Source organism: Catharus ustulatus, chromosome 7 (assembly GCF_009819885.2).
Source record: "Catharus ustulatus isolate bCatUst1 chromosome 7, bCatUst1.pri.v2, whole genome shotgun sequence".
NCBI lineage: Eukaryota > Metazoa > Chordata > Aves > Passeriformes > Turdidae > Catharus > Catharus ustulatus.
The window spans coordinates 27,266,318-27,282,441 of record NC_046227.1 but is presented as its reverse complement, the minus strand read 5'-3'; the positions used below and the strand labels follow the sequence as shown (position 1 = coordinate 27,282,441).

Genomic DNA, 16,124 nt, shown 5'->3' with positions numbered 1-16,124 from the left:
CTGGCAGAGGAGGCTGTAGCCTGGGGTGCTGGGTGTAGTGTGGATGGCCAGCAGCTGATGATGCTGATGCCCACTTTGTGTGCTGCCTGAATCCTGATGTTTGCTTGCTGCGAGCACCAGGAGTCCAGGCTGTTGCCATAAGTTTTCCAGCAGATGCAGAGATGGAGGTGAGAGCAAGGAGGGGAAAGGTTTATTGATTGCTCTTTAACATGACACATTCTGCTATGTGTGCACGTGGAAGTGGTGCCTGAGGGAGTTCCTGTGCCTCTGCAGAATGGAATTTTTCTGTCTTGTGAATAAAGGCAGAAGAATTCACTTTCTTTTATATAATTATTTGCATAAATAATTAAACTTCAGTAAAGCTGAGGCAGTGTAGCACAGTGGATTAAAGTGGGAAATAGTGTGCTTAATCTACAGTTTGGGAATGACAGAATGGTGTGACAGGGCTAATTCCCAGAATTCTGTCAAAAGGTGTTTTCTGACTCCAGAAGATCTGCCTGAGCCATCCTGCATCAACAGCCTTTCTCAGTGATTGGTATCTGTGGTTCAGGAACCCACTTTGTGTCCTTTATCTCTGAAGATTATGCTAATGAGAGTGCAGTGAGGAGGGAGCAATAAGGCAGTGCAATGTGAAGGGTATTTTCAGGGGTCCAGAATGAAACTGGGGCAGCTCCCCCAAGCACAGTCAGTGGGGAAAGCCACAGCAGTGAAACACAGAAGCAACACCCTGGTGTGGAGTCTGTTCCAGGCTCTGCAATAGCTGGGGTGTTTGTGAAGGCTGGGGAGATGTATGGGCAACCTGGCAGTGAATGGAGGGTGGGTGTCCCACAAGGCATAAATGAGGAACCTCTGTGCAGCCACAGGGGTAAGTGCAGGGCAGGGAAAAGCTGCTCTTGCTCTTAAAATTGTAATTTTATGTAAATTCGTGGGCTTTTGAGGTGAGGGTGTTTTTCTGAGGTATGCACTGTGGATTTCCTGGTGCTCTTGAGGTCTGGGGGAAGGCTGTGTGGCTGGCTGGAAAAAGCACTGTGGGAATATTGTATTTCCAAGGATTACTTTCAGGAAAGTAAATCCTTATCTCTAGCTCTTCTCCACTTTGATTGTGCCCTCTGTACATGTCTGCGTCTGTCTCTCAATTATTTATTTTTTTTTAAATCAGTATGGGGTAAAGGCAGCTCCTTTTAAAAATCAGTATGGGTCTGTGCAGCTCCTTGCACACAGGTGTTTGATTCTTGTTTAGATGTCTGTATGAACTGTTGCAAAGTAATTGGTGAAACTTATAAATAAATTCTAGCTCTTAATGAATTTATTTCAGGTTTTGTTGCTTTTGTGAATTATTCTGGCTGTTTGAGCTAGTGCTCTTTCACTCAGTATCATAGTTATTATGTTGTCTCCTGTTGATATTTAATTCAATAAAGCTTGTAGAAATGTAAGTTTGTATCACCTCTTTTCTAAATGTACTTAAAGCAGATGGTGTCTAAGTGACAGCTTCACTAACTCTTAAAAACTCCCATTTCCAGATGTATTAGCTTCATGAACAGAAGTTTGTTTACTGTGTTTTTAGTTGTGCTAATGCTCATATATGCTATTAGAGGGGGCATGCTGTGACTTGTTGATTTGGTGGCATTAATACTGTCAACATTATGGTTTAAAGTTGTGTTTTGAAGTAAATAGGCTCATTAAATCCTTTTTATTTGTCTCTTGTTTTCAAATCTTTAAAGCTCCTGTTCTCAATCATCCCTGCAGCCGTCCGTCATGGCTGCATCTTAAATTGGAGTAATATAATTCCAGGATTGAAAATTTTCATGTCCCTCAGAAAAGTACCTTAAATCATCATAAGCTGCATGATTTCAGATCAGTCTTCTGCAGAACGATTTTGACTTACCAGGCCAGTCCCTGAGAGGAGATTTTGAATGTTGCCTGGGCTATTGTTTGTTCTTGCAGATTGAAGTTGAAATTTACTTTCCATGTGCTTATTGTGTCTGCCCAGTCTGGTGTTGTCTGTGGTCAGGCCAAAGTGTGCAACCATTTCCTCACACCAGTTTGGTAAAGTTCATTTTATCATACTGGTATGGGTTTAATGAATATAGGTTTCCTCACTAACAGAAATATGCTTTTTTAATGATTCATGCTGCCTAAATGTTGCTCTGCTTACAGAGGGATGGCAGGCATGAATACTCTGAAATTGCTGTAGTTAGGTTCTTGGCTATAAGCGGTGTGTGTATTAGAACAACAGCCTGTGCAAATGCAATGTACTTGGAGCACAAGACAATTCCAAGGGCTACTTGTTTGAGGACTCTTCTTTTCCTTTGTAATAGGAAAGTTGAATACCTGTTAGGTTCATTAGCTTGTGAGTAGACTGAATGAGAGGGCAGCCAAGATGATGAGTGTCTTCTTTCCTTGCTAAGGAGGGAAAACTGAAGCATTTGGGATTAAAGAAAAGCACATGGTGTTATAAGAATTATTAAAGCAAAAAACATTTTACACCTACCTTGCCTGACATTCTTGGCCTGAGTCACTAAGCACCACCTTACCTGTGACTGATGGCAATGATATTGTTTATTGTGTTTATTATGGCCACAAATACATTGACTATATTTGCATTGTTGAAACCTTATTCAGGAAAAACTCCCACCCATAATGATGCTGATTCTAGTTTAAACAGGGTGATACATGTGAGATAAGAGAAAAAAAGCCAGGGTACTGGAGGATAGGTATGTCCCTGTCACTGTTCAGCCCTTGGAGCAGTTCATGCTGAAGTCAGGTTTTTGGGCTCTGCTTCAAAGCCAGTTGTGAAGGATGATGTGGTGGTTCAGCACATAGTGCCAGAAGGCAGCAGGGGTGGGCTGGGACTGGAGCTGGTGACTGGCTTGACCTGGGATAACTGGATGTGATGGGAGACAGAGGGGCAGGTGGCATTGGTGGGGCTGACCAGGATCACTGAGTCCAAGTGGGTGGCATTTTAAAGGCTCAAAACACTGCCTGGTGTGGAGGGTGGGAAGGAGGAGCTGTGTCTGGGGCACAGACACAGAGAGCAGCTGGGACATTGGGAGATGGCCAAGCAGGAGATGATGTGCTGTCCCCATGTACTTCTGCTTGTAGCTGTGACTCCTTTGTTTTTAAACACTTAATCCTGCTGAGGAGCATATACACGTTCCTTTATCTTTAGTGGGTTTATAAACTCATTTTTCTGGAGAAACCTCTACAATATCTGTGCTGAAGTTGAACAGGCTTGCAGCTAAACCATGCATGGGTTTTGTGTGTGCTAATAGGAAGAGGCATCTAACCTCAGCTGAAGCTGTCTCCCTTGGACACCCAACAGAGGGTGACAACAGAAGTCACAGCTGGAGATGGGGGTGCCAAATGCTGTCCTGGGGGGAGGGCATGAGCTGAGATGTCAAAGGGGTGTCTGTCTCAAAAATATGGTCCAGTGCTCATGGACTTGTGTCTGGCAGAAAGGAGTAAAGAGGAATGTACCCTGTTTCCTTTGTCATCAGTAATTTTTCTGGTTTGTGTTCTTAGCTTGTAAAGGGCTCTCAGATCTTCAGGGAGCTGGACTTTGCCCACCTAGTAGAGGTTGAACAGTGCTGTAATGTTTGTCAGCTTTGGCAGCTACCTCTCTGCTCTTGGTGAAGCATGCCTTAGGAATGGTGTGGAGGCAGGTTCCTCTGGTGTCATCCACTTTGACCTGCATCCAGAAGGGAGGTTCTTCTGAGAGTGATGCAGGTGGTTCATGCAGGAGGTACCCATCTTGCCTGTTTCAGCTGCCCTGATGCTTGGAAATGGAACAGATGATGAGTGGCTGCAGTGGACCCAGGACAAGTTTAGTCCTTTACAGAGTCGAATCTGAAGGCCATAGTGGGGCATCTTTGTTAGATATGATGGAAAGCTCTCTTCCCAGTCTGTCATCACTAGAGAGTAGCTGTCTTCTCTAAAGCTTACAAAGAAATAACTCAAATATTTGAATCGGACATCCTAAAGTTTTTAAAAGCCAGAAAGCATTTTTTAAATTGGAAAGAACATTTGAGACTCTGCTTTAAAAGGTCCCAGGCTGGTGGTGCAGGCAAGGGAAGTGCTGGCCCTTATTTACCATGATTCCTGAATAGCTAGTGCAGCTTCTTCTCACCACTTTTCACCTTGCCCAGACCTGAAGGGGTTACGTTTTAAAATGAATAATGACTAAATTTATTCGTCATGGACAAATGATGACAGCTGTTGAGATGCTCCTGTTAGCGCTTCCCAGGGGATAAAGTCAGGCTGGCTCCTGGAGCAAGCCAGCCGAGCCAGGCAGACTCAGCTCGTCTTCATCCCGGATTATTCGCCCTGGGTTCCCCTCGCTAGTAGGGAATTTCCTCCCTAGAAGTGAACTGAAGTTCCCTGGGCTGCAATGAGTGTTGATGAGAATCGTGCAGCTCTGCAGCCGTAGAGAGAGGACAGAGGCCATGGCTGTTTAAATCCACGTGTGAAGACAGCATGCTTAATGAATCTGAGGGGCAATGATTGATTATGTTCCGGACTGAAAGCCGCGGCGCTCCGTGAAGCACTCTTACATCTGAGCACGCTATGGAAAATATGAAGGAATGTTGAGGAAGCTTATTTGCAGAAGGATATGTACTTGTAAGCAATTTTCTCTTCTTCTTAAATAATGTAAAGGAATTGAAAAATGCAAAGTAGATTGTCTTTTCTCTGTCTCTGAGACAGCAGAGTGGCGAGCAGACAAAGGCCTCTTTTATAAGGGCATGTCTTTGATAGAGAGTACTGTAAGGTCCTTATAAATAAGCACTGGGGGTGTCCTGTGGTGGGAGAATGTCAGTGGTTATTTAGTGTTAGAATGGGGCACCGATTCCGCTTCGTGCACCTCAGCTGGTGTCCTGAGAGTTACACCCATGCTGAATTTGCCATTTGCAGATACGCTGAAAAATATGATCCCAATTCGGATGCTTACTATGATCAGGAATCGATGGGTGGCAAAAAAAAAGGTTTTTTTTAACAACAATGTATAGTAGCTTGGTTTTCTGTTTTTTTTTTCTGTACTCCCGTGTGCAGGTTCCTTTCTGCTCTTTGTTTCTCTTTCTGTTCAGCACACGTGCTGCTGGCAGGCTGGATGTGCAGTTCTGGATGTGCTGCTGTCATTCTGCACTGCTCAGATGAGAAAATGCTGTTGGGTTATCGAAGGGATATTCTGATTTGATAAATATATTGTGCTTAGTTTGCAGACTTAATGAACAGGAAGATGTAATTGTAATCCAGTCATCCCCAGAGCTGTGGGTGGGCTGGTTTGATTTTTGGAGTGTTGTATTTTTGCTAATGCTCAGAAAAGCCTATTTTAGAAAGCAGTGATAGTCTGTTTAGTTGCTAAAGTGCTACAGGAGTGCAGTGCTTTTAGTACCTGGATTTTTTTTAGTTTTCCTTTATTATGTGAAATAACAAACCACACCCTCCTCTCCTTTCAGAGGGCTGGGGCTTTAAAAATGCATATGAATTAACTCAGGCTGCATCTAGATAGCCTGACATGCAGCTGATGGAGAATTTTATTACCTTATGAAAGAGTTTATGGACTAGTAAAAGTATCTTTTGTTTCGAATATGACTGACTTTCTCCTGGCTGTTAATATACATATGTCAATTAATAGTTTGCTAGATATTTATAGAGGAGCTTTTGAAATAAGTACAACTGGGGCAAGTTTTGCTTAGAAGTTTTTGGACTGAATGGCTGTGCAATTCTTTCTGAATCACTTAAACCTCGTCCTAGAGGCTTCAGAGATTACGCATTTTAAAGCCTATTTTGATCTACCCTGACCTTCGTACAACTCACACCAAATAGTGCTTTTGAAAGAATTGCTGTTTGAACCAGACCGTGTCTTTTTGGAAAAAAAACATTGCTTTTTTAAGAACTGCCTGTGGTAGAACTCACTGGGTCATGCACCTCCTAACCTCACAGAGAGTCAGCCCTGTGATTATTGCAAAAAAAGGAGGGGAGAGCAGGGGGGAAGAGAGCAAAAAAAAGGCAACCCAGAATTTAATTTGTTTTTAACCTCCAGCCAGTTGCCTTGTTGTATATTTTTCTATTAGGTGAGAAACAATATTAATAAATCACGTTGGAAAACTGTGTTAATAAATCTTCAGTAGCTGTGTTAACACAATATAATCAAGCAACTTATTAGGAATCTGGCTAGACTAAACAATGTCCTGTAGAGAATTCTCATTTAATTGAATTAAAAACATATTTTCTAATCCTTTAATCATTCTCATGATTGTTCCCTGAGCTCTTTTCAAATTATTTTTGAATTACATATGTCAGAGCAAGACTAGTGTCAAGAGGGGAGATAGCACGGTCTCCATGGCTGCCCTCAGGCACTGTGTTAAAGAGACAGCCCACATCCTAATTGTGGCTTATATTCCCTTTAGCTTTGTGACCTGAAATTTATCCAAGTTAAGGTTCTTGTGTTCACTTTTCCCTGAACAACAGTACAAGTACGAGCCTTGTACTTATTACCTCTTCCCTTTAGAGTTGCTTTTTTCCCCCAGCCCTTTCCCATATTCCAGGACATCTTGAATATCAAAATTAAGATATGTCCTTTTTTAACTTTCTGGATGCTTTGTGTACCTGCTGTGTCAGTATTGAGTTGTGATTGGAGTATGGCATCATGTGCACTGCTGCTTATCAAAAATGGGGTGTGTAAGTTTTCAAATGACCTGTGATAGTTCTCCTGCTAATAAGTTCTCACTGCTAATAAGCCAGTGCCACTTAGGGCAGAGAAAACTGAAGGTGGTTGAGCTGAGAACAAAACAGGCTTTTATTCCTGTTCTTTTGCCTTCCCTAGAATATGCCTATACTGTTAACAAGTTATTTTTTTACTTTCAGAAAGCTCAACCTGTATTGAATTTCAATCATTAGTGTCTAGCTAGAAGCCTGTATTTGTTACTAGATGTTCCCAGATGCTTTCCTGAGCAGGGATGGATTAAAGCACCTGCTTGACTTTTTGCCAAGCGAAAATTGTGAAGGAAATGTTCCTAATCTGGTGGAGAGTGGGTGTGTACCTTGGGCTGTTGGAGAGGGACAGACATGAAGCAGGTCTCAGATCTTAAATGAAGTGTTCATGTGGAGAAGCTGAGTGATTGGGGCTGAGCTGGCTTTCTGGCCTCAATAATTATGTGTTCCATCTGTATCAGCTGCCCAACTGCTTTGACACCTTTCAACCTAAGGCTGTTTTTTCAAGTGAATTAGCTAATCTGTGTAAAACTGCAATATAAGCAGTCTTTTGGAATTGAAGTAACCTTGACTGAGAATCAAAGTGGCTGTAATTAATTTTTAGTTAATTTATGTTCACATTTGGTGGTAGAGGCTAAAGTTGGATATACACAAAAGGTTTTGTAAGGTTTAATGCCCCTTATATTTATGTTTTTATGAATATGAGGAAACCTTTTGTATTTCCTTGTGAGGAATCTCTGGTGTTAATTTAAAGAGTTAAAGGGGATTTGTAGCTCCAGATGGGTCTGTGATTAATGGTCTGTGGTTCATCAACAACATGGGTGTTGCCATGTGAACCTTCCTGGGTGATGCTGTTTATCCTTGGTCTGGTACAGGCAGTTGGCAGGAGGGACCTCTGCTGCTGATCCCCTCCACACTTGGATCTTGGATTTGCTTGTGGTCTTAGTTTCATTACAGTCCATGTCAAAAGAGCTCTTGGAAGCATAAATGTGAGAGATGCAGAGTGTCAGCACACCAAGACAAGGCTTGCATCTCTCTGCTGTAGATTTGAAGTTCATTCTTTTCATCTGAATGCATTCATTGAAAGGGTTTATAATATAGTAGGTGCAATAGCAAAGGATTGGGTTCAGTGAGCTGGTGGTATTCTGTGACTAACTGGATTTCTAGCGTGAGGACACTGCTGAGATGAGGGCTGGCAGAGCAGGCTGGAAAACGTGGCGTGTTTGCCATTTGTGTTTCTTGGGACAAATCTTTGCTTCATTTGATTTACAGCTGAGTGTGGTTTTTTGGCAGATAAAATTTTTGATGATGAAGACTCCGTGGATGGGAACAGACCTTCCTCAGCCAGCTCCTCTACATCTTCAAAGGCCCCTGCAAACTCACGCAGAGTTGGGATGGGCACTACCCGCAGACTTGGCTCTGCAGCTCTGGGCTCCAAGTCCTCAAGTAAGCCAATAGCCTGTATGAATTGATGTGCCTGTGAAGTATTTACAGTGTTCACACTGAGCTTCTTTCAAGCACTTCAACACCAGTCCTCAGGATCCAGTGACAAATTTTTCCTTATGCGGTCATTATGTCTGTGTTCTCTGCATGCCACAACCAAAGTCTGGTAGGATGGATCTCCAAGCAATCCCCACATCCCCGTAATTTGTTTTGCGTTTTGTGAGAGGTTGCACCTGTGTGGTTGTGTACTGAGGGCTATGAGTAAATTATGTTTGTCCTCCAGTGTGTAGATTTTTGCCTTTGTAGTTCCATCTCTATCTGAACTGAGGCTGCTTGTAGCTACGTGCCAAACTTCAGCCCTTGCAGTCTAGACCTGACACACTGGCTTTCTTCTAAGACCTTTGGGCATTGCTGGTAATGAAGGTGCAGAGAGAAAATGGAGCAGTCATTCTGAATGTTAGCAATAATTCTACATGTAGCTCTAATTCCATATGTGTCCTAGGGAAAGGGAGAAAGTTTCCTATATCAGGCAGTCTCTAATCTGATTAGTATTCCAGAGACTGTTTATCTTCCTTATCGTTTGTCTGTTTGTGCACCTGTCAGATCTCCACCTTCATCTATTATAGATGGGATTAAATCCTTTAAAATAAAATCTCCCATATAATTAAAGTAAGTATTCCCTTTCATCTTTCAGACTGTGTCCCCTAACTGTTGAGTGACTACTGTAATGACTTCCCTAATGTGCCCTCTGTGGCTATGAGTTAAGGATGCCATGAATGTCTCGCCAGTTCCTGGCATTGAATTTCCCTGCCTCTGCTTTCATTACATCCAGGCTGCATGGGTAGTGAACTTTGTCCTGATTAAGTGCCTTGATAGCTGGTGGTTTCTTAATTGATTCTCTTGCTGATAACAAGATTGAAAAGGCTTTTTCATTTGTGTGTCAGCAGCCAAAGAGGGAGCAGGTGCTGTGGACGAAGAAGACTTCATTAAGGCATTTGAAGATGTCCCAACAGTTCAGGTGAATTGTGTTAGTTGTTGAAGCACACTGTACTAAAAAGCAGAAGGTGGATATAGGATCTAGTGCTAATCACTGGCAAATTGTGCTTCATTGTGATGTTGGAAAATCATTAGGGGGAAGCAGGTTAGGAGTTGAAGGGGGGCAGGTTTTAAATGGTGAGGTGTGCCCAGTAGTTCATGTGAGGCCCTCTGGGAACTGAAAGCAATAAAGGTGACTTGTGTCTCAGGGATTGCTGCTGTTGTGAGTGTTACAACTGGACCGTAAACATTTGCTGATTTAGCTGGATAGCTGGGATATGTCACATATCCCCTCTCCCTCTCTGAAGCTTTATATTTGGTGTACAGCATGTGTCCACTCATGATCTTCTGTAGGTTTTGACTAATATAGCTACTAGTAGCTGCGGGAATGCTCTTAAAACTGTGAACCTATAGTAAAATAATCAAATCCTTTAATCGTCTTGTGATAATCTTTAAATTTTTGGTTGCAGGTAATGGGTGTAAATTCTGTGCATTATACAAAACCAGTTGTGTCCAAGACTAGCACGTGATGTTTAAAGATTGAGGAGCAAAGACCATAAGAACGTAGTTAGGAAGTGATCTGATTTTATGGAGTAAATCCTTTACAGTACTATTCTCTATTTCAATTTGTAGATTTATTCCAGCCGGGATCTTGAGGAATCCATTAATAAGATCAGAGAGATACTATCAGACGATAAACATGATTGGGAGCAGAGAGTTTCTGCGGTAAGTAGTGAATTTAGATAGGCTCTCTGTTAATATAAGCTTTTTCTACACTCAGCCTAATCCCTCTGAGGGTACTGTGAGAACCTCAGACTAAGGGTGGAGTGTAGTTTTAGTGGTGAGCACCTGTTACATTCCCCCAAACTTGAGGGAAATGTTTCCTTGTGAGACTGAATTTAAGACACATTTGTGAGGGAAATTGCTGTTTGAGATACAAGAGTCTGTTGAGACAGCATCAGGTTGAACTGGAAGTTGTGCAGCAAATCCAGGTGCAAAGCTAGAAATTTGCTTAGCAGGTGCTGAAATCAAAATGTCAAGTCTTATTCAGAGTATCTTAAAACTTACCTGATATGGCAGAAAATTACTTTGCTTACAGAGAACTTACTTATGCTTCTGCAAAAGGGATGTGTGAAATAATTCAGTAAGAATGTATACACTTAAGTTTTGAATAAATAAATACGACTGTGGGAAGTGTGGAAGTGGAAAATTGAATGTTATATGCATGTCAAGATTGTGTATTATTTACTGAGGTGAGCTGTGTTTTTATGATACAAATAGATGCATGGTCTTGTCTACACAGTAGACTTTCATCTGAATGACAGACTGGGCTGGTTCAGCTTACTTCTGTTGAATTTTATTTGTGTACTGAGTAACAGGAAGCTGAAATCGAGGCCATGTGCAGATGCATTGGTGCAGGGGAGGGTCTGTGAAGGTGTCAGAGGATTGTCTGTAGCATGGATGGTGGTCCCAGCAATATTGATAGGAAGTTTCCCCTTTTGATGGGGTCAGGGCTCTGCTTCTGCTAGAGCCAGATAACTGTTTTAATGAAGTCAATGGACACATTGTGGATATAAGCCAGTATTACCCAGGCCTGAGTGTGAACCATGCCCTTTAAGACTAGATATCTTTTTAACACAAGAGTCAGCTGTGAGATTACCTAAACATTAGAAGCTGCTGTAAATAGGGGAGCAAAGGGGAATGTTTAAGATACCTTTCAGTTTAAAAAATATTGTTTGGGTTATTAACTATATATACATTAGCTGTATGCAGCTCTCCTGGATTTCTGTAAGTTAGCAAGGGTGTTTAGCTTACTGTTCTTAGTATGTTAACTAACCATGGGTTAAATATAAAATAAGAAATAATAAAATTACTTGGACATCAAGAATCAACTTCCTCAATGCATGTTGATGAATAATTGCACAAGAAACCTGGAGCCAGGTATTGGTCCTGAATATAACTGTCCTTGTATTTGCTGCTCATTAACAGAAACTGATTTCTTTTATGCTCCTAACAGTTGAAAAAGATCCGCTCCTTACTTTTGGCTGGAGCTGCAGAATATGATAACTTCTTCCAACACTTAAGACTTTTGGATGGAGCATTTAAATTATCTGCTAAAGACCTGCGGTCTCAAGTTGTACGAGAGGCTTGTATCACGTTGGGGTAAGTTTGTTTTCTATGTGTGTTTGAAATGAGAAGAAAAGGAACAGGCACTGGTTAAAACACAATTAGGATGCAGCTTGTGCAGCTAGTGCTGTATAGTTAAAGGTAGAACATGGTTTTTCTGCATCTGTTTCAAACCCTGTCATGTAGACCACTAATTGCAGTTGTGCCAAGCTGTGTTTCTGAGTACTAAGCAATGCTGATGTGGGTACACAGAATGAATGGGCAAGCCATGCCTTCATGCACAAGTAGGGAAGCACTCAACAATAAAGCTGGAAATGTTTGTCTTCTGTTCTGGTTTGCATTGAGCTAGCTTTTATTTCTGATGGTCTATCCTTTGTGAAATACTTAAAGAAAAAGGGTGCTGCAGTGTTTCTGACAAATTTTTGTTTAAATATATACATATTAAGGCAAAACAGGGAGCTTCAGAGAAGTTGTAGTATAAACTAGCAAAAAATATTCTATCACCTTGATCCCATTTGTTTGATAATAAATTTTTAGCTGTGCTAGTTACTTTTTTTTATGCTGACCTTACTGTTTCTCAGGAATATAGGACACAATTTTGAAATGAAAGGAAAGGAACTGTTTTCTGAAACATGGTATTATCTGTCCTTTGGAGTTGGAGAGGAGGTGACACTTGCAAAGATTGAGATGTCAGATGTGCTTATGTCAGATGTTCTGTACAAGTCTGACTTGCTTTATCTTCAGCTCACTTACCAGCATGACTTCATTCTGTTTTTCAGACATTTGTCATCAGTTCTGGGAAACAAGTTTGACCATGGGGCAGAAGCCATCATGCCAACAATTTTTAATTTAATTCCAAATAGTGCCAAAGTCATGGCCACTTCTGGTGTTGTAGCAGTTAGATTAATCATTCGAGTAAGTATATATCAAAAGAGAATAGTGTTAGAATTTCTGAACATGCAGTGTTTCTGAGGAAATATGAGTGCTGCTGCAATGAAAATAAGATTAAGTGCCTAATCTACTTTCCTGATAGTGCTGGGCTTGGCTGTCTCAGATGTTGTGCAGCCTTGTGCAGATGATGCTTGTTGAGCTCTGCCAAAACAGTAGGGGAAATGTTTATTTTTGCAGGGCAAGATATTTCCATCTCTCTAAGAGCTGAGCAAACATTTTTCTTTGAAAGGGTTTTAGACCAGCCTTGCAGCACAGGCTCATCCTCTTAATTATGCTCTAAAATACCTCACAGACTGTCCAAATTTCTCAAAACTATTAGTTCACAGTGGGGACTTCTGCCTAGTGATTCATTGGATAAGCTGTAGGTAGCCTGATGTCTCTCAAGTTGTCACCACTTGCAGTTTAGATCCTTCTGCAGTGACTTCAGCTCCTTGACTCACTAGAGGGTGTCATTATAGAAGAAAATCAAATATCTGTTAAAGGTATTTTAACTGATAAATTGCAAAATATTTTTAATATTAAAAATCTGTCCCTATCTGTTAGTGTTCCTTTATATAGTGGTTTTGTTTTTAAGAATTGAGCAACAGTAGGGATCTGAATACTGAGCTCAGGTGGCTGAAGGAGGTGGTCTTTCATTCTATGGAATTGTTGTGTGAAGATCTCTCCCTGTTCTTGTTTGTTTTCTTCCAGCACACGCACATCCCTCGGTTAATACCCATCATAACCAGTAATTGTACCTCCAAGTCTGTTGCAGTTAGAAGGTGAGAATTTAGTTTGCATTTACTGGTTTTTACTAGTAAATAGGTGCTTCTTGAAAATGTGAATGTTGTTATTTGTGAAAGAGGTTGAAAACGCGCTTATTATATCTCATTCTTCTCCATTATTTGAGTTAAAATCTGAAGTATAAACTGCATCCCCGCAGAGAGGAAAAGGCATTTTTCCACAAGGAGAAATGGTTTTTAAACTAATTATTGTGTTTACATGTTGTTATAACAACGTATTATTTTGGCATTTTTACAGACACCTTCCTATTTCCCACTGCTGGCCATTACAGTGGCTTGTTTTCTTTGAGCCAGGAAATCAGTCCTATATGAAAGTATCATCTGGAAGGGAAGTTGGACTGAATGGTGTAATGGTCCTGTCTGCACTTAAAAATCTAAGTGCATCAGTCCACTACCTCCCTGGGAGACTCTTGCCTCCTCCATATACATTAGCTGGTTCTCTTCAAGTGAGACAGAAGAAAGGGCTTTGTGGTTGCTGTATTTGGTGACAGACCTTGAACATGTTTCAGCACACTTGTGTCTTAAGATTCTGGAAGTGAGGATTGGAGATTAAAGTTGGAAAGGTCTGTTCCCACATGAGCCTAACTGTGAGGTTTGTGTGTGAAGACTGGACTAACAGAGAACCAGTGTCAATCCTCTGGGCCTGTATGTTTAATGTAAAAGGAAGCTTCCAGGATTTTTTTATGCAATCCCTCTCTTCAGGCTTCTCTATTGCAAACTGCCTCTGATTAATACTTCACACTGTTTATAAATTTTTTTTTTTTAGATCTGTTAATATTTTTATTGGGGTCAGCACTGAATTCTGATATCCCAAAAAGCTTCCTAAGTAAAGATGGCTGTTGTTCAGAGTCAGGTATGGCAAAGCCAGTGTGCCCCAGTTACCTTAAATTCAGCATTTCTTCTCTCTCCTCTCAGGCGCTGCTTTGAATTTTTAGACTTGCTGTTGCAGGAGTGGCAAACACACTCCTTAGAAAGGTAAGTTCTGAATACAAATGGGTTTGTTCTCTCCTGCTTATCTGGGGAGAAGGAGATAATTTTCTGTATCATCTGGAGAAAGGATCATTTAGGACAGAGGATTATATTAGGTAACTGCAGTAGAGATGTTTTTTGCCACCCAAAAGAAACGTGGATGCACATGCACCATTTGTTCTGTAGTTGTGTCAGATTTTGGTGTGTCTCCTATGCCAGCCTTGGAAAACCTGGCTGATCAAATCCCTGAACTCAGTAACTTTTGTGTAACAATTTTTTTTCCTTTTGCACCCTGAAGTGAGATGATGAGGTGAAGTCTGCTGCATGTCTTATTGGGAGCTTCTGAGACTTCTGCATTACTTCAAACTAGTGACCAGTTGAAGTAATTGTGTGAGGAGAGACTGAGACACGATTTCCTTAGCCCTAGGCTGCACAGGACTATTTAGGGCTTAGGAGACTTTTCTTGAATCCAGGCAGTTTGGATAGCTAAGTAAAGGTCTGTGAAGAATGCTACTTGCTGTTTCCTAGACAGCAGTGTGGATGAAATAAAAGTGACTTGTAAGAATGAATAGATAAATAAAGGTCACAAAAGATCCTTGATGGAGATGAAAGGATGGGTTGAACTGTTTGTTCTCAAAAACCAAGGCGAAATCAAATTAGTCATTTGCTTATATGTGTGGCACATCTTTCTGAACTGCTGGATAATATTTGCTTTCTTGTTTCAGACACATATCAGTGTTAGCTGAAACAATAAAGAAGGGAATTCATGATGCAGACTCTGAAGCCAGAATAGAGGCAAGAAAGTAAGTGGAAACTGTTGTTGGTGTCTCTTCTTCCTCCCCTTCTTTGCTCCTTTTTTGTGAGTCAGTGGTATTGTGTGGTTGAGACAAAAATCCAGACAATAATACATTCTCCTGACTTCCCAAATAGTGGAAAAAAGAGAGGCTGAAGGGTGACCAGTCTGTACAGTTCCCTGAGGAGGGGAAACAGAGGGAGGTGCTGATCTTTTCTTCCTGCGATCTGGTGACAAACATGTATTTTATGACACTGGAAAAAAATTATTGTATCTCTAGGAAATTTTAATATTTGCAGTTAATTTTATTCTTTTGAAGATCTTATGCATTTCTATTAATATGATCATACTTCTGGTAGTGTGCTGGTGTACCAAGATCATGCTCTTCTGAACAGAACACTACTACTCTGCAGAAAGAGAATGGTGTAGAACATGAAAACAATGAACAATAAATTTTATTAATCTAAATGCTCTGTTTTAAGTAGTGGTGTTTCACAGTAGGACTGTGTAAATCCTTTTGAAAGGCAACATGTCCATCACTGAAAATTGCAGTAGTCACTGAGACTTCACAGCAGGTGACTGGTTAAGCTGAATAGACAGCAAGAAGAATGGCATGGGACTTCAGAGAGCATGCTTAATTCTCTCTTCCCATGTTTATTAAATAGCAGTGTGCCTGATTGTGAGACAGAAATTTGTTTTCTTCTTGTGATGTTAGAATGCATGTGGCTTCTCTGAGGACTGGCTGTCACACACAAACAATTCTTGATTCATTTGAGCTAATGATCTTACTCTTAAACTGCCCATTAGTTGCCCCCTGAAAAGTACTGAGAGTCTTCATCTCCTTTGTGCCCCAGGAGTGAATGGTGTTTAGCCATCAACCAGGAGGTTTGCACCATAGAGAAATTCTTCCCTCTTCTTAAAAGGCTCTTTTATTTTCATCATGGCACTGATCTGAAGTCCATGTGAGCGTCTCTTTCCTTTTCCTTGTTTTTCTTTTTTCCAAAAAGACAGGCAGCCTCAACTTGGTACAGAGACGTGTCTCTGCAGCATTGTTGAAGACTTGTTGGTTAAACTTAAGGAAGAAAACAGCAACTGGTGCTTTCCTGAATCAGGCCCATTCATGTGTGTTCTGCCTTTGGCATGTTTTTGAAGTAGCTACTGCACACCCAGTCAGTCCCAAACTAGTGTCAGTCTGGTGGGCCTGCAGTCCCTCATGTACAGTAGACAACTGGAGGGGTGGGGCTTTCTTCCCTAATGCAGCTTTGTTGACTGCTCCTGTTTTTACAAGAAATGCACCAAATGGTTCTTTCATT

The 16,124-nt window shown here is 41.2% G+C and overlaps 1 protein-coding gene across 31 annotated transcripts in view; it reads left to right on the top strand.

Moving 5' to 3' along the window:
• The window catches only part of CLASP1 (cytoplasmic linker associated protein 1), a 170,290-nt gene that overhangs the window by 72,078 nt on the left and 82,088 nt on the right, over positions 1-16,124 (top strand). For 29 of the 31 annotated variants that reach the window (XM_033065111.1, XM_033065122.1, XM_033065120.1 and 26 more), the window contains 8 exons: positions 8,005-8,157; positions 9,099-9,172; positions 9,823-9,915; positions 11,207-11,352; positions 12,096-12,231; positions 12,958-13,028; positions 13,965-14,024; positions 14,744-14,821. In XM_033065111.1, the coding sequence (XP_032921002.1) occupies positions 8,005-8,157; positions 9,099-9,172; positions 9,823-9,915; positions 11,207-11,352; positions 12,096-12,231; positions 12,958-13,028; positions 13,965-14,024; positions 14,744-14,821 (811 nt within the window). The remainder of the gene's footprint in view (positions 1-8,004; positions 8,158-9,098; positions 9,173-9,822; positions 9,916-11,206; positions 11,353-12,095; positions 12,232-12,957; positions 13,029-13,964; positions 14,025-14,743; positions 14,822-16,124) is intronic. The other 2 variants (XM_033065127.1, XM_033065098.1) reach the window with 1 other exon arrangement.